Source organism: Hibiscus syriacus, unplaced genomic scaffold (assembly GCF_006381635.1).
Source record: "Hibiscus syriacus cultivar Baekdansim isolate YM2019G1 unplaced genomic scaffold, ASM638163v2 tig00111358_pilon, whole genome shotgun sequence".
NCBI lineage: Eukaryota > Viridiplantae > Streptophyta > Magnoliopsida > Malvales > Malvaceae > Hibiscus > Hibiscus syriacus.
In genome coordinates this window covers 277859-301383 of record NW_024063070.1, presented here as the reverse complement: position 1 = coordinate 301383, position 23525 = coordinate 277859, and the positions used below count along the sequence as shown (strand labels likewise).

At 30.7% G+C, this 23525-nt stretch overlaps 1 protein-coding gene across 1 annotated transcript; it reads left to right on the top strand.

Annotated features, from left to right (window-relative positions):
• The first annotated feature begins 15010 nt into the window (after positions 1 to 15010).
• Positions 15011 to 16248, top strand: LOC120159343 (zinc finger CCCH domain-containing protein 23-like). Its single transcript, XM_039169949.1, has one exon. It carries the CDS (start codon positions 15050 to 15052, stop codon positions 16118 to 16120), a length of 1071 nt encoding a protein of 356 aa, XP_039025880.1. The 5' UTR covers positions 15011 to 15049; the 3' UTR covers positions 16121 to 16248.
• Positions 16249 to 23525: the final 7277 nt, after the last annotated feature.

The following is a 23525-nucleotide window of genomic DNA, read 5'->3' as shown; positions in this document are numbered from 1 at the left end:
TTTAATAAACAATATAACATAAATCAATTGAATTTTTTTTGATTGAAAACATTGAGGTTGGCTTATCACAGGCCTTCCTCAATTCTAATACAAAACCAAGAAGTTGTACTCACCTTTGCCTCACTGAAGTCCTAACAAAGGCTTTAACGTTTTTAGCGATAATTTATAATGTCGAAATATTTGAAATTTTACTTTGACCAATGTCTACACAATAACAATCGAGAATGAATATAGCTTACAACCAATCAAAACACTTTAAGCTGAAAAAGACATTTATTTTATCAAGTCAAGCGCAATAGTATTGATACTTCCTCAACAGTACCGATAAATCCTTTTAATGGCATCGATACCCACCTTGGTACTGATATTGTAACATCCCAAACTACGGGTTAGTGACTAAATTGTAAAATTTTAGAATTTGATGATTAAAGTGGAAAAGTTGAATAGTTCAATGACTTATTTAAAAATTATTCCTGAAGGGTTATTAGTAATTATTAAAAGAATGAGAGGGCAAAATGGTCATTTGATAGGAAAGATATTTTTCCTATATGAATGAATCACGTGGGGAAAGGGGGAAGTTATCTTCTTCTTCTTCATTTCTTCTTCTCTATCGTGAGCAAGAGAGCAAATGTAAGATTTCTTAATTTTTGATTATTAGCTGAATTTTAAGTTGGGTTTTGATCATTAGATGATAACTAAGCTTAAGGAAAGCTTAAGTTATCTTAAAATCAAAAGATAAATGAGTTAGGGAAGATTAAAGATTTGGAGTTCTTGAGTGAAATCTTGAAATGGAGTTGATAAGTTGAACTTGAAGTTAAATTTGACTTGTCATCAGCTTAATTAAGAAGTATTAAGTGTTAGAATTGGATTTGAAACATGTGGAAAATAGGGTATGATTCTTGAAGTTCCTAAAGAGGAGATGATATTAAGGTTAAAGATGAGATAAATGAATATAAATGAGTTTAAACATGTGTATGAGAGTTAGATATTAAAGGAGGTGAAAGATGAAGAGTTGAGATGAAAAGAGAGTGAATTTCGTGCTTGCAATGGAATTTCTGGGTTGTGTGCATCGATGCATCTTCAATGTGCATCGATGCACTCTCAATTAAACAAACATCGAATGTCATTTATGCACCGATGCACAGGTAGTGCATCGATGCACCGATAGGGAATGCATCGATACACTGTATAGTGCATCGATGCATACCTTCATTAAAGATGAAAATAGCTTTCTTTTAGCCTAAGAAGTGATAATTTAGAAGATATCAATTAGTATACTGATATGTATCAATGTATTATTATGATGTAGATATAGAATGAAGCTTATTCCAGAATAATCTAAGGATTAAGATTGATTCAAAGCAAACAAGGCTAAGGTGAGTGCATATTATTTAGTATATGAGGTCCAATGGAAAATAAGACTTGCGATAAGTCTATTTCCAATAGTGAAAAGCATGAATTCATAGAAGTATGTGTTTGTTATGATTTATATGTGTGCATGAGTATATGTGTTATCGATATGAATATGGTAAGTAAAATGGATAAATGGTGAGGATAAGAATAATAATAATAAGGATAATGAAATGATAGATATATGTGAATATATGTATTGATGTGTTTTTGTATGTATTGTAAGATTATATGTTTATGTGATAACATGATAAGATGACAATGATTTACATGTCATATGAACACATGAGAAATGTTATGAGCCATATGAAAGAGAACGTATATGTGATACATGAGGGTGAATCCTATGTTTATATGAATATGAACTCATATGAGAATTGACATGAACTACGTGATTACATGTATATGTGAATGAAACCATGAGCTTATATGAATATATAATATGGTTACGTGAATATTTAAAAGGATATAAAAGATAATGCCCATGTTATGTGTCATGAGAGCTAGGGGTATAGTTGGCATGCCAAGGGTAGAGGGTCTACGCGGTCCTTCGGGATATATATATATTCTTTGGAACATGTGTGAAGTCTTGTGAGACACATACTTGATCCCTAGTCTATGTGTATGATTCTTAAGGAATGATATGTGGTCCTTATGGACATTATTATATGGCACTACAGTGCAATTCTACGCGACACTACGGTGTAATTCTACGTGGCACTTCGGTGCAATTCTACGTGGCACTTCGGTGCATTTATACGAGCTGTGGTGACATCGTTAGTGCACAACCTCTATGTACTCGCATATCTTTAGTTCTCACATGTGTATCATGGGCTATTAAATAGATAATATTAATAAAAGTGATATGATAATATGTTTTTTTCCTTGTGGAATTTTATGTGTGATATTGATTGTACAAATGGTAACTTACAAGATCGTATGATAAAAGGAATCAATGATAGTGATAAAATAAGAAAGAAATGAAGATGATAATATAGTTGCTTGGGTGTACGTGTTTTATGATAGTATATATATATGGTTTACATGACATGATATATATATGTGCAATTGGTTATGGTATATGTTATATGATATACATGAGTACATGTTAAAGAATATGTGAATGAGTAAAAGTATGAGTTGTATGAAATGATAGTAGTAATTGTTTAGGTATGATTATTAGTTACCGTTTACCTTATATGTTTATATGCCTCACTAAGTCTTTGACTTAGCGTGTAAGTGATTCTACACATAGGTTTTGAGAAGAGTAAAGAGCAATGTGGAGCAATACAGGTCAGTTCTCCTTACTAAAGGTCAGATTAGAAAAAGAGGTGAATAATATGTATTTTAGTATATAAAGTTCTAGTTGGCATGTTTTCAACAGAATACATTGTTGAAGCTATGAACAGTTTTATAAATGTTTTGAATAGTTATATGTAAATAAATAAGTGAAATATACATGCTCTGATTGATTTTGTAATAACGAAAATGTTTTCTTTTATATAAATTAGTCATTTATATGTTATAAAAGTTTTAAATTACTCACTATTTTATACAAGTACATGTTTTGAAAGGTCAATGTGACACCTCGGATTCGTATCCGGGTCGGATACGGGTTGGGGTGTTACATTTAATGGTATCAGAGCTACGGTTTAGCCGATTCTAGGCATAAATCGAAGTAAAAAGTGTTTTAAAAAGTATACATGCCAACATAGAGTGAATAATTTCTGATCTGATAGTGTAAGGAGTGTATTGTCTTGCTAATAGAATTAAAATTTTATGTTATATTAGATGTATGATCATGAGAGCTTCCAAAGTAAAGCATAAGGCAATAGACTGAAGGTAATAGCATTCACCTACCCTGGCCAGGGCAGGGAGAAGAGCGAAAAACCTCAGGGCGTGCCTGTACAAGATTAGAGAATGTTCTATGATGTTAAATTATATTATGATGTGTTTTAATTTTATACTTCTATAATTCATAGAATGAATGTATCGAATAGAGTTAAGAGCACCCGAGTTCAAGGATGGATTTGAGGAAGGTTCTGTTGTTACAGACCTATGGTTAGATGATATGATAGAAGGTTTTTATTTCTCCAAAGAGGAGAAATTAAATTGAGTAGTTTCGTTACTACTTTGGCAAGTTAGAGTATGATGGATAAATGAAACTCGAATATATGAGCTTGAAACAAGGGAATTACCCATGCAAGTGTATGAAAGTAAGTTTGATAAGTTAAGCAGATTTATTGTTGAATTGATTCTGATTAAGAATGATAAAAAGGATACATTTGATTGATTGTTTAAGGCTTGTGCCTTAAATTAAAAGAGTTTTATTGGTTTTGAAATTGTTCTCATTTCAAGAAATGGTTGATCATGTTAAAGCTCTAGAGAGAGCTAAGAATAAAAGGATTAAAATATATATATATATATATATATATATATATATATATATATATATATATATATATATCTCAGATGATTAAGAGAATTAGTGCTTCATAGAATTTAGCACCATCAAAGAAAGGTAGAGATTTTTGTTCAACTTTAAAACAGACATGAATTAGTTGTATTCTCCGTCAGAGAATCAAATCATATGAGAGTTCAACAGACTCCAACAGTAGGTTTGATATTGAAAAATTAAACAAATAGTTAATTGAGGATAAGTCAGGGTTAAAGACAACCCTTGTGAATTGGGTTAAAAGCTCTTTCAGAAGTTATGTAAATCGAAGAAGAAAAAGTATTTCAAATGGATTATATGAGTATTGAAATCTGGTGATTTTTGAAACAAGTGGAGAAAACATAAGTATAAGAATGATAAAGAATAAGGTTTTGTGCAAGTAAAGTTGACTATCAAAGTCATGAAAAATGTGATAAGGAGTGATAGTTAATGATAAATATATGTGATATAAAAGAGCATGGGAGTATGAAGATGTGATATGGATTAGTTATATATAAGACAAAAGTAAATGGAATGGTTGAATTTGAATTAAAGGAATCGTATTATGGATGAGTGAGAATGAAGGTTTGATAAGTGAAATAAATTTATGATGAATTATTTGGACTGGAAATAATACATATATGGATAGTTTGATGAAGGTTTACGTTTTGATTGAAATAAATAAGTTGACCAATAAGGTAATGTGAAGGATTGTTGGATTCCGTAAGGTATATGTTTAATTATGTTTGAGGAAGATTTAAAGTTAATACTTTTTTGTAATAAAAAGATGATTATTACTTGAACAAATACATGAGATTATATGAAAAGATTTTGTGTATTGTAATACAGACAAGAATTAAGGAATGAGTAAATATTTGGTTTATGGTGTAAAGCGATTGAGGAATAATGAAGGAAATCAATTGATTCAAAATATTGAGTAGTAAGGATTAGAGTATTGTCTATATAATGAATGACATTATATAGATTAATAAAAGTCGAATGTATATGAAGAATTGAGTAAGGGAAAAAGATAAGTCTGTTAGCGATACACAAGAAGAATTAAGGAAAGGAAGCAACATGAGAATATTAGAAGATATGTTCTTATTAATGTGGGCAAGGAAAATTCGAGAACGAATTTTCTTAAAAGGAGGGGAGATTTGTAACATCCCAAACTACGGGTTAGTGACTAAATTGTAAAATTTTAGAATTTGATGATTAATGTGGAAAAGTTGAATAGTTCAATGACTTATTTAAAAATAATTCCTGAAGGGTTATTAGTAATTATTAAAAGAATGAGAGGGCAAAATGGTCATTTGATTGGAAAGATATTTTTTTCCTATATATGAATGAATCACGTGGGGAAAGGGGGAAGTTATCTTCTTCTTCTTCATTTCTTCTTCTCCATCGTGAGCAAGAGAGCAAAGGTAAGATTTCTTAATTTTTGATTATTAGCTGAATTTTAAGTTGGGTTTTGATCACTAGATAATAACTAAGCTTAAGGAAAGCTTAAGTTATCTTAAAATCAAAAGATAAATGAGTTAAGGAAGATTAAAGATTTGGAGTTATTGAGTGAAATCTTGAAATGGAGTTGATAAGTTGAACTTGAAGTTAAATTTGACTTGTCATCAGCTTAATTAAGAAGTATTAAGTGTTAGAATTGGATTTGAAACATGTGGAAAATAGGGTATGATTCTTGTAGTTCCTAAAGAGGAGAGGATATTATGGTTAAAGATGAGATAAATGAATATAAATGAGTTTAAACATGTGTATGAGAGTTAGATATTAAAGGAGGTGAAAGATGAAGAGTTGAGATGAAAAGAGAGTGAATTTCGTGCTTGCAATGGAATTTCTGGGTTGTGTGCATAGATGCATCTTCAATGTGCATCGATGCACTCTCAATTAAATAAACATCGAATGTCATTTATGCACCGATGCACAGGTAGTGCATCGATGCACCGATAGGGAATGCATCGATACACTGTATAGTGTATCGATGCATACCTTCATTAAAGATGAAAATAGCTTTCTTTTAGCCTAAAAAGTGACAATTTAGAAGATATCAATTAGTATACTGATATGTATCAATGTATTATTATGATGTAGATATAGAATGAAGCTTGTTCTAGAACAATCTAAGGATTAAGATTGATTCAAAGCAAACAAGGCTAAGGTGAGTGCACATTATTTAGTATATGAGGTTCAATGGAAAATAAGACTTGCGATAAGTCTATTTCCAATAGTGAAAAACATGAATTCATAGAAGTATGTGTTTTTATGATTTATATGTGTGCATAAGTATATGTGTTATCGATATGAATATGGTAAGTAAAATGGATAAATGGTGAGGATAAGAATAATAATAATAAGGATAATGAAATGATAGATATATGTGAATATATGTATTGATGTGTTTTTGTATGTATTGTAAGATTATATGTTTATGTGATAACATGATAAGATGACAATGATTTACATGTCATATGGACACATGAGAAATGTTATGAGCCATATGAAAGAGAAAGTATATGTGATACATGAGGGTGAATCCTATGTTTATATGAATATGAACTCATATGATAATTGACATGAACTACGTGATTACATGTATATGTGAATGAAACCATGAGCTTATATGAATATATAATATGGTTACATGAATATTTAAAAGGATATAAAAGATAATGCCCATGTTATGTGTCATGAGAGCTAGGGGTATAGTTGGCCTGCCAAGGGTAGAGGGTCTACGCGGTTCTTCGGGATATATATATATTCTTTGGAACATGTGTGAAGTCTTGTGAGACACATACTTGATCCCTAGTCTATGTGTATGATTCTTAAGGAATGATATGTGGTCCTTATGGACATTATTATATGGCACTACAGTGCAATTCTACGCGACACTACGGTGTAATTCTACGTGGCACTTCGGTGCAATTCTACGTGGCACTTTGGTGCATTTATACGAGCTGTGGTGACATCATTAGTGCACAACCTCTATGTACTCGCATATCTTTAGTTCTCACATGTGTATCATGGGCTATTAAATAGATAATATTAATAAAAGTGATATGATAATATGTTTGTTTCCTTGTGGAATTTTATGTGTGATATTGATTGTACAAATGGTAACTTACAAGACCATATGATAAAAGGAATCAATGATAGTGATTAAATAAGAAAGAAATGAAGATGATAATATAGTTGCTTGGCTGTACGTGTTTTATGATAGTATATATATATGGTTTACATGACATGATATATATATGTGCAATCGGTTAAGGTATATGTTATATGATATACATGAGTGCATGTTAAAGTATATGTGAATGAGTAAAAGTATGAGTTGTATGAAATGATAGTAGTAATTGTTTAGGTATGATTATTAGTTACCGTTTACCTTTTATGTTTATATGCCTCACTAAGTCTTTGACTTAGCGTGTAAGTGATTCTACATGTAGGTTTCGAGAAGAGTAAAGAGCAATGTGGAGCAAGACAGGTCAGTTCTCCTTACTAAAGGTCAGTTCAGAAAAGTGGTGAATAATATGTATTTTAGTATATAAAGTTCTAGTTGCATGTTTTCAACAGAATACATTGTTGAAGCTATGAACAGTTTTATAAATGTTTTGAATAGTTACATGTAAATAAATAAGTGAAATATACACGCTCTGATTGATTTTGTAATAATGAAAATGTTTTCTTTTATATAAATTAGTCATTTATATGTTATAAAAGTTTTAAATTACTCACTATTTTATACAAGTACATGTTTTGAAAGGTCAATGTGACACCTCAGATTCGTATCCAGGTCGAATACGGGTTCGGGTGTTACAGATATCATTCCAGCATTCTGGAATTTCAACTTGAAAATGATATCTATACCTTACTCTTGGCATCGATACTCTCCTTTCAGTATCGGCACCTCTCTCAATCAGTACCGATATTGATCCTCGAATTCCATTTGGTTTAGCCTTGAAGTATCGGTATTGTTCTCCCAGTATCGATACCCTTGCCCAGAATTTACCATTTCCATTTCAAAATTTAACCAAAAACTTAACTAATCTCCTATTTTTACCTCCTTCTATACCTTTAAACTCAATTTCATTCATCAAAATCAACTTGTATTCATTTATTACTCCTAAACATACAAAATCTCACTAAAACTATTACATCTCAAAATCATACCATGATTTCAAACAAGTTCTTAATCATTTTTAATCCTCCTAACTCTTTAGTTAGATCATTGACAAGTCAAATTTATCAATAATACTCCAAAAATTACATTATATCAACAATTCATTTCAAAACCCATTTTACAAATTTATTTCTAATTCACTCCTCTTGTTGTTTTAATCCTATACAAGCTTTCCTTAAGCTTATATAACACCCAAGCTTTCAACACCAACCCAAAAATTGAAGGAACCAACAAATTTCAGAAACTTACTTTTGAAGTGGAGCTCCCAAGCACGAGGAAGAAGACAAGAAATGATTTCCAGACTTTTCTCCCCATAATCCACCTGCTTATCCCTTAAGAAAGGAAAAATAAAAAACTTTCATGGAGAAAAAACCATATTGCCCCTCCTATAATCAAATTTTAATATCAAGCCCTAACTAAGATTCCACAAAAAATCCTTGAATATTTCAAATTATTCCAATTAAACCACTATGTTTTGAATTCTTACATTTTGGTCACTAACCCGATGATTGGGGTTTTACAGGATCGAGAAGAATATCGTGAAGAAGGTTTAATAGTGAGGCAAATGTGAGTACATTTAACTTGTATTTATGTTATCGAACAAACATTAGCTTGCGATGATTCAGTGTAGAAGTTACGTTAAGAAGTGACTCCTAGTGTATGCAAAGTGTGATTCAAACCTATTTGTTCAATTGGTAAGCTAATATAATTAGTGAATAAGTTAAGGATGTGAGTTGGTGAAATCTGCCTAAAAATTATGTTTTGAACAGTAAGTTTAGAAAATCACCAGAAATTCTAAAAAATAATTGAAGGATGAATATTATACCATTGGATTTATATATCAGTCTAGTTTTATTTAGAAAAAATGGTAACTGGTTTCAAAGAGTATACAAAAAGATATGAATTTTTAATCAGTGATAGGTCAGAAAATAGGGCAGCAAATTCTGCCCAAAAAGCTTCTGTCAATCAACTTTGAAAATTCACTATAAGTTCTACAAGTGGAACTAGACGGAGTGCCTTATATGGTTAGATTCTTATTCGAGTCTAGTTTTCAGTGGTATAAACGAAATAATTTTTAGTATGTGATTAATACATAGAATATTTATTTGAAGATATTGTAAACTGCCGTAATATGAAATTTTGATAAATTGTGTAATTAAAGCAAGTTAAAGCAAAGAATTAAGTCTAAACCTTGGTGAAGCTTATATTTTGATTTATAAGTAAAGTGTAAAATGAGTGCAGTAGTTTATTTGATTAATTTGATTGAGGATGACTTGTGATAAGTCAACCTCGTATTATTTTAAAGTGTTTTCTATTTTAAATACGAATAATTTATATAATGTTCGCATGAATGTTTTATGAATGTTAAGGGTATGAATTGCCCAAATTATGATTTGTATGAGAATGATATTGGAAAATGCTATTGATTGGAAACGTTGAATAATAAATGATATGAATTTAAAATAAAGCCCATTGTATATTACAGTGAGAGTCGTAAGTACAACTGACATGCCATGAGGTTGAGTGATTGATATACTGTGATGTTACCGGTGGGTACACTAGTATATTTCCGATATGATTGCACTTTGTGTGCATATATGATTTCGATGTGATAGCATTGTGTGTGCTTATGATATACTGTAGTGTTACCGGTAGGTACACTAGTATAATTCAGATGTGATTGCACTTTGTATCCATATTATGATTCTGATATGATAGCACTGTGTGTGCTAATATGTTCTGATTGAGATGATAACACTGAAGTGCTAACTGGGCACACTCGTCTGACTCGTGTACCTTGTATTTTTTTACATATACATTGGGCTATAAAAGTAAATGTGAAAGTTATGATAAAATATGAAAGAAATTAACATGGAATTGAAAACAAAGTTCTGAAATATGTTTGAATGAAAATAACATAAGTTTTTTATGATATTTGATATTAACTTACATGATTTTTCATAAAATCATAAGATAATGATTTTTTAGGTTTTCAAGATGAAAACAACATGAATAGCTTGGTTTGAAAGTTTTAATGCTTTTATTTAAGTTACATAATTATGTTTATAATATTTTATGAATAGCGTGTGAATTTTTTTATGCATATGTTCGAGCAAAGAAAAGAACGTGAAGTGAGGAGTTATCTGAGCATCTTATGGAAGTCAAACATACCTACAAAATCAGTACGACATCTTATCTTTGACTTATTAGTGGAATGTACATTACACCTGATAGTATGCTTTATTAAATTTATTTTAAAACGGTTTGTAATAGTAACTATGATTATTTCCTTTAGTTTTGACTAATTTTAGTATTTAATCGTATTTTTGAATGAATAGTATAAATGTTATATTTTAAATGGTTTTTAAATTAAGCAATATTTTAGGAACTTATATATAATTATGATCAACTTTGAACTGCCTACTTACTGATTGAAATTGGATTTGTTTGCTGTGATTAAATATTCTTTTATGATTTTATTCGAATAAGGTAAAAAAATTAAATTGAAACAATGAAAGTTTAAAAAGAAACGAGATTTTAAGTCTTTATGCTCAGCAAATAATTGTCAATGTGACATCTGTAGCTCGTATATCAAGACATATATGGGCTATGGGTGTTAGACTTTGCCCTTGAAGTTTTCCTGAAATTACAATATGGTCATTTTACTCCATTGGTCCCGATTTAACATAGAAAATCAACTTAAATCCAACGGTCCATGTTAAATTCTACTAATTTAAGATATGAAAATGACATTATTAACCTTACTGTATCATCTTTTAAATCTCTTGAATATTCGATTCGATTATCCGATTATTTTTTCCAACTTTATCGCTTTATAGTCTTTTAATACAAACTCTGGACCAAAAATCCGTGTAACACGAAAATGCCATTCTTGGAGATAAACTATTCATTTACGAGGTTAAAATACATAACTTTTGAAAATTATAATTTGGTCCCTAAACTTTTCCAAGGTTCACTTTAACCACAAAACTTCCAATTTATTCATTTTGGTTGCTAGCCAAAATCTGGGATATTACATTGTCCTAATAGGAGGGAATTGCCTAATATATAAGAAAATGGAGGGAATGACATTCCTAGGTTAACTCATTATATTTAAAGTTACTCGTGATAATTGAAAGAGTGGTAAATAATTGAATATAAGTTTGATTTATAGGATCACAATTTAACTTAAAACTAATGAATTTCGATTAGTTGAGTCTATTTTTATAAAGGAGAAGTCAGCTGGGATCGAGCTTGAGTAGAGGATAAAAAAATTTCAATCCAACCCAAAAATAATAATATAATTTCAACAAATAATTTTATGAATAATTATTGTAATACTCTCCATCACTATTATTATTTTTAATTAAATCTTTATTTTATATTAAACCGGGTCAAATTATATTCTAAAAACTAAAATCAAATGAAATATATATATTTTATAAGACGGAGTCAAATCGAACGGGAGATATATATTTTCGAATCGAATATATATTTTACGGACTAAAGGGTTAACAGTCTATCGTTGGCACAATCTCTTACCATCAAGCCATCACCACCATTGTTTTGAAAACCGTACCGGACCAGCCGGTTCAACCGGGAATCATTGTTTAGTCCGGTTCAAATTAAATCGGTTGAACCGCTATTAGTGAACCGGCCGGAACTATTGAACCGTTCGAACCGGCTGAAAACCGGAAAAAACTGGGAAAAACCGGAAAAAAACCGCCAATTTTGTTTTTTTTTTAAAAAAAAATTAAATCAAACGACGTCGTTTGTTAAACGAGCCAATTCGAACTCGAGTATTGCTGAGCTCGACTCAAACTTTAAAAGTAAGCTCAACTCGACTCAAACTCACGAATTAAAAATTATCAAGTTCAACTCGAACTCGAAATATAATATTGAAACTTGAACTCGAAATATAATATTGAAACTTGAACTCGAAAAGGCTTGAACTCAAAAAAAATTAAAAGCTCGATTGAAGCCTAAAATTCGAGCTTAATTGAAGTGAAAAAATAGTTCACTCTATGCTCACCAAAAGACTCCATGATTTTGAATGTCAAATTACCTCTATTATTTATAGAAGTTAGTTGGGATGCTCTTCTATGTTTCTTAGCCATCTGAGATTGTTTTGTTCTCATATTTTTACTCTTTAGACTTTTGGGATGTTATTCTATGTTTTTTAGCCATGTGATCTTTTTAAAAAAAAAATTAAACCAAACAATATCATTTTATTATGATTTTTTTAGCCCCAAATTTACTTTTTAATTATAGTTATATAATTATATTTATTGTTTAATATGTTTTATCTTAAATATTATGTTGTAGTTAATTTGAATTATTTTGTTTCATTTGATTTTATGGTTTTTAACTTATATATGTTATGATTTGCTTTGAATATGACTTGTGATATACAAAATTATTTTTTATTAAATATTTTTGATATTTTTATTTAATTTTTTAAATAATTATGACGTCGTTTGATTCTTCTGACCTGTCGAACTGGTTCGACCGGTTAAACCAATAAATCGATAACATAATCGGTTCGTTAACCGATTCGATTCTGAAAACTATGATCACCACCACCCACCCCTGTTATTCACTACTACGCCCTCTCCCAGATTCATGCCCCCACAAAGTTCCACGACACTATCGCACCTCACCTCCTTCCAAAATTCTCCTACTTCGATGCCAAAATATAGCCCAATTGTTATTTCCTCTATCGTCCTAAACCGTAAAATTGTACCCTTAGCGTCCGGTTCATGAAAAAAAATTCTTTAAAATAACGTTATATTTCAATAATTTTATTTCTAAATATAATTATAAAATTAATTGATCCGATTATTCTAATCACTAATATAAATTAAAAACAATATTAACATTAATCGAGTTTGAAAATTTAATATTAGATATATAAATACTATATTATTCAAATGATAAAGGATAAAGTACATAAATTGTCCAATATTATTTTATTGAGTCTTTTAACTATTAAAAGTTACAAATGATCATTCAATTATAGAATGTTATTTTGTTGAGTCTATTAAAAGATATAAAATGGTCATTTGTATTCATATATTCTAAACTCATCATTTTCTGTTAAAAAATTAACGATCATCTGAGTTGGATGTTAACATATTAACTGAGATATGATAAAATCTGATTATAGTACATTTGAGTTGTATTTTGCGGATTGACTCTCAATTTATGTTATGTCGTTGAGTCGGTGCTTGAAACATTATGCCGTCGTGTCAGATAATACATATCATTAAAATATGATTTTTATATCTCAATTAATAAATTAATATTTAACTCAAACGAACGTCAATATTTTAAAAGAAAAAGATAAATTTAGAATATATAAATAATCAAATGATGATTTTATAATTTCAAATAATTGTAGGACTTAATAAAACATTATTCTATAATAAAAAAATTATTTTATAAATTTTAACAATTCAAAAGCTTAATAAAACAACACGTATAATTAAGTAAACATTTATGTATTTTACCCGGTATTAAAATCATCTAAATACGAAGGCATGGAACTGTAGAAGTGAGAAATGAAGATATGCGAATCTGGAGAGATCAAAAGGTGAAGCAATTATCCATATCGGATGCCACGCGTACGCATCTCCTGGAGCAGGGGTCATCACAGGACTAATCGATACACAGCCGCCAGCTCGCTATGCCACCAATCACGTGTACCCATATTCTTTGACTGGTGGTAGTTGTTAATGTCACGTGATTCATCCTACGTGTCGTCGTACGAAATTCTGTCAGATTGGGTCTTTTACTCGTACGGATCATATGGTAGATTTTTTGTCCGTTTGTGGACGTGGTGTCATCACAGCCGTTCGTTTCCTTAAATCGAGGACATTTTGGATTCTAGTGCTCCGACGTGTACTTTCCGCTTTCAGATCAACCGTAAATTTATCTTATTGGCGGATTTTATCATGGTCAAATTTAAAATACGGTATATTAAATATAATTAATATTTAAGGTTCTGTAGTCTATTAAATCACAGATAAAATAATAAAGAAATTATGTTGAAATTTTCAATATGATATTCTTTTTTTATTTGATCACTTATAGTTTTTCTTATTATTATTGTGTTCAAGCTTCCATTGATTCATTAAAAGAAATGGTTAAAATGTTAAATGGCACTAAATAAGTTAAAGCCACCCTAAGCCAAAGCGTTTAACTTCATTTTCTAATCCTAGGGAAATATCTTATATACCACCCAACGCTTACAGTAGAATAAAGGTGCTTGAACTTGCTAAACTACGCGGGGAGGTATCCGTGTCGCAGCCGCTAGATTTGGCGGTTCTTAACTGCTAGGTAATTCTTCGCTTCGTGGAGAATTAATTACACGTGGCAGCAATGCACGATTCCGAATCTTCAGCACATCTGCACTCCGTCCACTTCTCCTTATCCACAAAAACCGAATATATCCAAATCTCGAGATTGTCCTTCTTTGTCACTAGTTTTTTTTCATTTAACATAATTCTTTTTTGAAGATTAATAATGTAATTTTTAATGAAAAATTAATTTCACAATAGTTGTTAAATTGAAAAATAAAACTCCTTAAGCTACTGTTAAGGATAACCTAAACTTATGATATTTAATTTCGTTTGTTCCGCGTTAAGCGACAACTTCTCCCAAAAATATCCCCACAGGTCCCCCAAACAAGTTTTCAATTCACAAGAAGGAAGATTATAAAATGACAGGCCGTGATGTCTTTTTCTCACAGCCAATCACAAAAAGATAAGCACAAATCTTCTATTCCCTGGGACCCACGGATGCCAAAGAGAAACGACTACAGCTAATGACTTGATATCAACGGCTACGAGAAGCCCATCAGAAATTGTCACACGGTCACATCTACCGTCGTTTTTTAATAGGCGGAAGTTTTTTAACTTAACCATGGTTAGTTCGAACAACTACGGGTTAAAAATGCAGTTTATAACGGAGAGAACCGTTCCTCTTTTGGAATCAATGAACTATGTACAAAAATGTTGATCGGAGAACGCAACCGGCCAAATCACACCGTCAAGATCACCGCATGGGATCCATTCAATGATCCAACGTCTAGCTTTTCTTCCGTTAATTATAACTGTATTGCGCCGTCGAGTCCTTGCCCCGTCGACTACCTCTCCGCCTTACGCCGTTACCTCCCGTCAAATGACTTGGAGTCCGATTCGTTTAGTGATGACTCCGATTTACCCGTCGATGCATTTTCGTGCGATCATTTCCGGATGTACGAATTCAAGGTGAGGAAGTGTGCTCGTGGAAGGTCACATGACTGGACTGAGTGTCCGTACGCCCACCAGGGTGAGAAGGCCCGACGGAGAGACCCGAGAAAATTCCATTACTCTGGAACGGCCTGCCCCGATTTCCGGAAGGGAATCTGCAACAAAGGCGATTCTTGTGAGTTTGCTCATGGTGTTTTCGAGTGTTGGCTCCACCCGGCCCGTTACCGCACTCAGCCGTGCAAGGACAGTACCAGTTGTAAAAGAAGGGTTTGTTTTTTCGCTCACACACCGAAGCAGCTCCGACTCTTGCCCCAGCAGAGTCCGAGGGGGACTGGGTCCAGTTCAGGTGAGTTAGATTACGTTTGTTCGCCTGTACGTCACCGTTTAGACTTCGACTCTTCACCTACTTCCATTTTGGCATCACCTCCGTTATCCCCACCGTCCGATTCACCTCCTATATCGCCAAGTGACTCATTTTACTCGGTGAGCGAACTCACTACTTCCATGCATAGCATGCAGCTTGGTAAGGGTAAAAGGAGCGGTGCTTGTTCTAGGGACCTGGAAATGGGATCGGGTTACGGTTCCCCTAGGGGCTCCACTCTGCGGCCTGGATTTTGCAGGTCTCCGACAACCCCCACCCGTTCTGGGTTAGGCCAGTTTGATCTCTTGGAACATAACTCTTTCGAAGAGGGATACCCAATGGAGAGAGTGGAGTCTGGAAGAGATTTGAGGGCTAGAATGTACGCAAAACTAAGCAAGGAAAATCCCCTTGGAGTTGAATTAACCGAGTTGGATCCTGATCTCGATTGGGTATCCGAGTTGGTAAAGTGAGTTGGATACTGGGAAACACAGCTTTCTGTTTTGATTTATTTCGTGAATTCTTTTAATATAAAAATGGGTGGCCGTAATCGAAGGTTCTGACTTTTGTGAATATGAATATGTTTTCTGATTTTCGAACATTTGCACTGTAAATAGAGGAGGAAGAATGAGGGATTGAAGGAGGGATTGAAGAAGTCTCTATTTTGTGGTGCGACTGCTTTTCATTTTGGTTTAGTTTCCAGGAAATGGAAGGGAATTTTAAAGACAAGGAAGTAATTAGTTTATCAGAGGCCAAAGCTGCTGGAGAATGGGTTGATCATTTTGTTTATTGTGGAATCGTGATTATCTCTGTAATTTCCATTGTTATGTAATATATATTTCTTCCAGTCTGTGTTGTTTGATAAATTATTATTTAGAGCTGGAAACGAACCTTTTTTGTTCGTAAGAAGTTTGCTTGAGCTTCGTCCTGAATGGTGGTGATAAAATAAAATGGAGTGTTTTCGTTTTCATGTACGAGTGGAAGTGGGGAAGACGTTATCTTTGGAATTGGGTTTCGTTGGATTCTCACGAGTATGGTTTAAAATAACAATAGTGGAATGGGGTTGATTATAAATTATTTTAATTACAAACTAATAAATTTTAATAAAAAAAACACTCGATCAATTCCTATATATTTGTAATATATATTCACTATTAATCAATTATTGAATTTTATCTATTATAATTTATTTTTATTAAAAACTAATAAATTTTAATAAAAAGCACACAAATGATCTTATCACAAGGTGTCATTTTATTGAGTTCTCAACTATCTATATACGATGTTTTGTTAGTCATTCAATTATTTAAAGTTATAAAATAGTCTCATAATTATTTATATTCTTAAACTCGTCATTCTTTGTTAAGTAACTAATAGTTATTCGAGGTGAATATGAATATGCTAATTGTAATATGATAATTATTTGAGATTTTTAAATTATATTTGATCCTATCTTATTTAATATGTTATCGTATAACCCATATTGTAGTTAATGTTTTTAATGAAAAAATAAGACTCTAAAATCTATGAATAGCCATAGTTTTATAACTTTTAATAGATGAGTCTCTTAACAAAATAATCCCATATAATTAATGGATAATTTTATAAATTTTAATAGACTTAAATGTACTATTATCCCCAAAATTATACCGTTTGTATCGAGTTGTTCACTAAAGTATTTTCGGGATATTTTGCATATGTAAGTTTAAATGGTTACTTTGTTTTCTTTAGTATGTTAAAAACACGTGGATAAATTACATATTTAATAATTCAACTATTTATGTGGTTCTATTTTGGTCAGCCAACTATTTTTAAAAAACAAATCATCACTAAACGTACATTTTTGTTTCATTTTGGTCACACAATTCGATTAAATTTGATTTTTAAATTTATAATACATAAGAATTCATTTATATCACATATGTTTCTTACTTAACTCATAAATTTAATGTATGGTAATAAATAATATTATAAATAAATAATAAACACATATTTAGTTGTTTGTACTTCAAATTTTAATAAAAGAAATATTAAATGTTAAATTAAAATATCATAAATATTTTAAGAAATTAAAATATGAATGAGTCATCATCCATTTCGAAATTAACTATGAGGAACTGAAGAACATGTGCCACTATCTCAGTATCCATGTCTTGCGGTTCTTTAAGTAATATAGAGGTGCTGAAGGTCGACTGTGCTGTGCAGCTTCAACTGAACCAATACTACTGTAAGTTTTCCGACGTCGTTCGGGTTAGTTACTCGTTAATCTATCTATAATGTTTGATCCGGATCATATACAGAGATAAAAAAAATTAAAGATGCATTGGCAAAGCACGGATCGAATCGATGCAGCCTCGCCCTGCGAAAGATTTGGATGAGTCAGACCTGACGAAATTAGCATATGACGGTGAATTGCCTCCCTTGAAGAAAGGACCAATGGATGATTTGGTGATCATGAGAAGCATGGAACTTGTTGGTTCGTTAAACAATGAATCGGATGAAGCTCGAAAAAGAGGGTGCTCTGCTATAGCTGGCTCGAAAAAGCATGGATAATGATTAGTTCATATTTTATAAAAAATGGCTGTCCCTTTTTTTCATATGTATAGATAAGGGGAGGTAAGATAGTAGGCTACCCTCAACACCAGGTTGAGAGCACTTCCGTAAGAGACCTCCGAATTATAAAATCCTCCGTGGACTCGATCCACTACCTCAAGGTTAAGAACCTTGTGTCTCTACCAACTGGATGGTCATTTCAATTAGTTCATATTTTGATTTCTTCAAATATTTATGATAGCTTAATTTAATATTTTTTATTAAAATTTTAATTACAAACAACTAAATATGTTGTTTATTATTTACGTTCTAATATTATTTATTATTATATATTAAATTTACGTGTCGAGTAAAAAAAATATATGATATAATTGAATTATTATATATTATAAATTTTAAAAATAAATCTAATCGAATTTAGTGACTAAAACTAAACAAAAATTTAAATTTAATGATGATTTTTAAAACAAAAATAGTTGTCTGACCAAAAGTAGAACCGCATGAATAATTGAGAGACTAAATATGCAATTTATCCACGTGTTTTTAACAAGTTAAATATTGGGGAAAATGAGATAACGATTTAAACTTTAAGGAGTAAAACGTATTAAAAAACACTTTAGGGGACAATTCGATACAAACAGTATAATTTAGGAGCAATGATACATTTAATCCTTTTTAATAATTAGATACCGATAAAGCATACCCTATAATTATGAAATTATTTGTGTACTTTACTTCAAATTTTATATAATATAAATTATTTTTATTAAAAAAATAAAATATTAAAGGGGTTAAAATATCTTTTTCGAAAACTGTCAAAGTCTTTAAATAGGCGGCGTTTATTTTGGAAGGCATAAAATTACAATATTCCCTAGAATTATAGTTAAGTGTTTAGGATTTGTGTGTTTGTGTTTAGGGTGATTTATAATTTTTTGGATTTAGAGTTTTTTTTAAATATTTACTGTTTTGATTTTTTGATAGTATAATTAAAAATAATTAACCTTTTATATCAAATTCGAACTATTCATGAAATTATGAAAAAAATATATAAAACATACCAAAAACTGAAATCAACATATATAATAAAGAAAAATATAACCATAACAAGCACAAAAATTAGTGAAGATAGAAATTAAACATAATTCATGATGATTAAACAATTCACATAAAAAAAGGCCTCAATGATTCAATATAAATTTAGATATTGAATGTAAGAGTGTGTCTGTAATTGATTTTTCAAAAATAAATTCTAGAGATTAAACTACTGCCTCTAGAAAATAAATAATGGAAAATATTTTATGATATTTGACTATTGTTGTGTAATTTATTTTCCATTATTTGATAGTTTTTTCTAAATATTTTTTTGAAACATATTTTTAATGAAAGAAACACATTAATTTTTTATTGATTTTATCTTCTTTTTATCAAGTTAATTTTATTATTACTAAAAATATCACTCACGGTATTTTATAATTGTAGATAATATGAATAATTTATGTCGATTGCGTTATAAATATATTTTTTTTATTAATTATGAAGATATTTATATTTTTTTGTTTATCCGACTTTTTAAAAAAATATATACTTTTAAGTAATAAAATTCAAGGGAATAGAAAACATGAGAATTGACAATAATCACAAATATATTAACATGTTATTGAATGATAAAAAAAATAAAAATGAACCAATATGAACTCAATTATTTTTCATCATCTCACGTTACGATAATAAACTTTATGTTTGGCAAAATTGTTAATTGAACCCAAAAACTATAGCATCGGTTCATTACGATTTACATCCAACACTTTGTAAAATGTCGAGCACAAACATCATTGAATATGAAATCTTTCCTTCTTCCTATAGCTTTCAAGTGTCGTTTGTTCAACCTTTCAAACTATGTAACTACTTCAATATATGAACGACTTACATAACAACATATTTCAAGATAACATATAATATGTTTTCTTACATTAAAATATACTCCAACATAATCTTGATTTATAATAATATAATTCAATTTAGTATTTTTTATCATATTTTCATAAGGGTAAATTAATTGAATGATACCTAATTATGGGGTTGGGGTCAACAGGATCACCATTTTCAAAATTTCGTCAATATAACCACTTAAATATTTAATAGGTTTCAATATAGTCACTTATCGTTAATATTTGATGGAAGCGCTGATGTGCCATTTAAAAAAATTGTTATAATTGTATATTTGGTCTTCAGTAATTACAAATTCTATCAATTTAGTCTTAATTTTAATATAATTTAAAAATTAAACAATCCAACCAGGAGGTGCCATATGTCAATCGACTATTTTGACACATTTCAATAGTGAAACATGTCACCACCAATTGAAAGAGAAAAAAAATAAGAAGAAACATTTGCAATTTTGAGGAAATGAACCATGCAGTGGCCACACTTCCACCAATAGTCTAACCCCAACATTTAATTTTAAGTTATACAATGTTTTATTTATTTGTTTTAAATCATATATATATATATATATATTAAAATATTTAAAAATAAATTTGATTTTAAGTTAACTTTTTATTTATAATTAATTTTTAAAAAATTATATTATGAATTTTATTTCAAATATAACTACATTAAAAATTTATTTAAAGAATCCAAAGCCACAAAATAAATTAAATTATAAAAAAATATAATTTGAATCTTAAATCTTTGTCTATTTTTTAAAATTATTTCTCATTTATTTTAAATTTATAATCTTTTAAAATTAATTGTAAAAAAATTTAATTTAAAAGCATAAAAATATTAACCTCATATATGTAAATTATAGTTAATGAAATATTTAAAAATAAAAATAAGCTTAAGATCTTTATTATTTTTAAATGACTAAATTTAAAGTAATGAGATTTTTTTTAAAAAAAAAAGACAAAAATTTAAGGTAAATATTATAATTTTTTATTTAATTTATTTTTGTGTTTTCAGATTCTCTAAATAAAATTTTAATATAATTTATATATAATTATTTAAAAATTATAGTAAAAAATAAAAATAAGAATTTATATACTCCCAATTGGAGTATTGATACTGAGGTAATTTTCAAAGCATCGAACCTAAATTTAGTATCGATACCCTGGATAGTATCGATACCATAGCTCGGGAGTATCGATAAGTTGTCTGAGAGTATCGAAACTACCCCTTATCCACCAGTTGAATTTTGCTGTAGAGTATCGATACTCAAGGGTTAGTATCGAAACCAATAGGCTTAATATCGGTACCATCGTACATTTTGGGGTAAGATTTTCAAAGGTATTATAAGAGGTATTGAGGTACCCAAGAACTCTATAATTACTCTCAATAAGACTACAAGTGTGAACAAGTATAATAATCAAATACAGTTAGAAACAAATCAATTAGGGTGATATAAAACTAGCCTTGCTTGATGTTCAGGAAACGATTTGGACAACCAAGTTACTTTAGTAAATGAGATTGGTGTCGAGAAATAAATTTGTTTGGATATCCTTAGGTAGTACGTGAGGCACTTAAAAGCGACTAACTAGGGTGAGGCCCGACACTCGTGAAGGTGCGTTAGTTGAGGGTGTTGTGTCCAATATAGAGATTTCAGACCTCACCCTAGGTAGACTAGAGGAGTGTGTGAGCTACTTATTATTTTTATTGCACTCGATATAATGAGCATTTGATGAACACTTTTAGTATGATTTAGTTGTTAATGTGGCACTGGGCTAGTGAGCTCAGTGTTCATAATTTGTTTTCATGCGCAAGTTGTATTCTTCAGAGGGCATGTATATTTTATAGACCTTCGTGTACTTGAGTCATGATTTTATTTTGTAATATTTGGTTATACTATTTTGATATACTTATTTTGGGATCTCCAGGAGCAAACTATATATATATATATATATATATATATATATATATATATACATTTGAAAATCATCGTTTTAATAAGAATTTTTAAAAAAATTGGGTTAGCCACTCTGGTGGTTCCTTGTGGCGTTCTAATTGATCAACATTGTGTCGTATCAAATTAGGGTATTACAGAACATGCATTTCCTGTTTTTCGTACAACAAAAGAAGTAACTTTATTATTATTAAGAGCAACCCATTGAAAATAAATGATTGTATGAAATTACAAACTAACCAAAACAAAGTTAAATAATGTAACCATAGCAAACCCACTCCCTTATGAAAATAACCCAAACATTAACAAAGTACATGTCGATCAATCAGATTGACAACACCAACATTCCTATCTAGAGAAGGGTACATACCTCATCAGCAACACTCACATGTTTTCCAATAATTTGAAAGAAAGAACAATCATACATGAATAAATTTAGTATTCCAATGACTAAGATATTCAAGTATTTAGATAACCATGAATTCATGATCATCTCTATTATTGTTAAGATATTAAGAAGTGAAAAAACTAAGATATTATTGCACTTTCCAGATACATTGACAGAGATTATATACACACACACATCTAACAACCTCCTAACTGCACAGCTAGCTATAATTGTAACAACAGCCCTAACAGCCTTAACCATATGCCTAACTAACACTCTAACAACTTGCAACCATATTCCCCAACCTCACACATACACGGTCAAGCTACATACTCCAATATTCTCCATACTTATTTGACTTCTTCCTTCTGCATCAACAAGGCAAAACATACAGCTGATCCCTAAACACCTCAAAAGCTCATTTTGTCAGTGAATTAGTGAGCATATCTGCTACTTGATGGCTAGCTGGAACATAATTCACCTGAAGTTGTTTAGATGTTACTTTTTCACGAACAAAATGAACATCCATATCCACATGTTTTGATTGCGCATAATGAACTGGATTTGTGCTTTAAGAAACAACACTTGTATTATCACACCAAATGACAGGTGCATTTCGGCATTCAACCCCTAGCTCATATAGTTATGAGCTTATCCACGTGACTTCTGTAGCAGCATAAGCTACACTCATATTCATCCTCCATTGTAGATCTGGAGACAATTTTCTGCTTCTTCGAGCACCAAACCATAGGACATGCACGAGAAACACTATATGCCCAGAGACAGATCGCCTATCATCGAGATTGCCCCTAATCAACATTAGTAAAAGCAAAAATGTCAAGCGACTTACTGGTGCATGAGAACGTGAGACCATATTTTAATGTCCCAGCCAAACACCGAAGTATCCTCTTCAGTGCAGCCAAATGCGACTCTCACAGAGCATGCATATATTGAGCTACCTTGTTGATACTAAACGCAACATCGGGTATTGTATGAAAAATATACAAAAGAGCACCAATAATACTACGATATTCTCGGC

Coding starts and splice junctions, on each gene's coding strand:
- LOC120159343 (XM_039169949.1), top strand. CDS start 15,050: ATGTTGATCGGAGAACGCAACCGGCCAAATCACACCGTCAAGATCACC.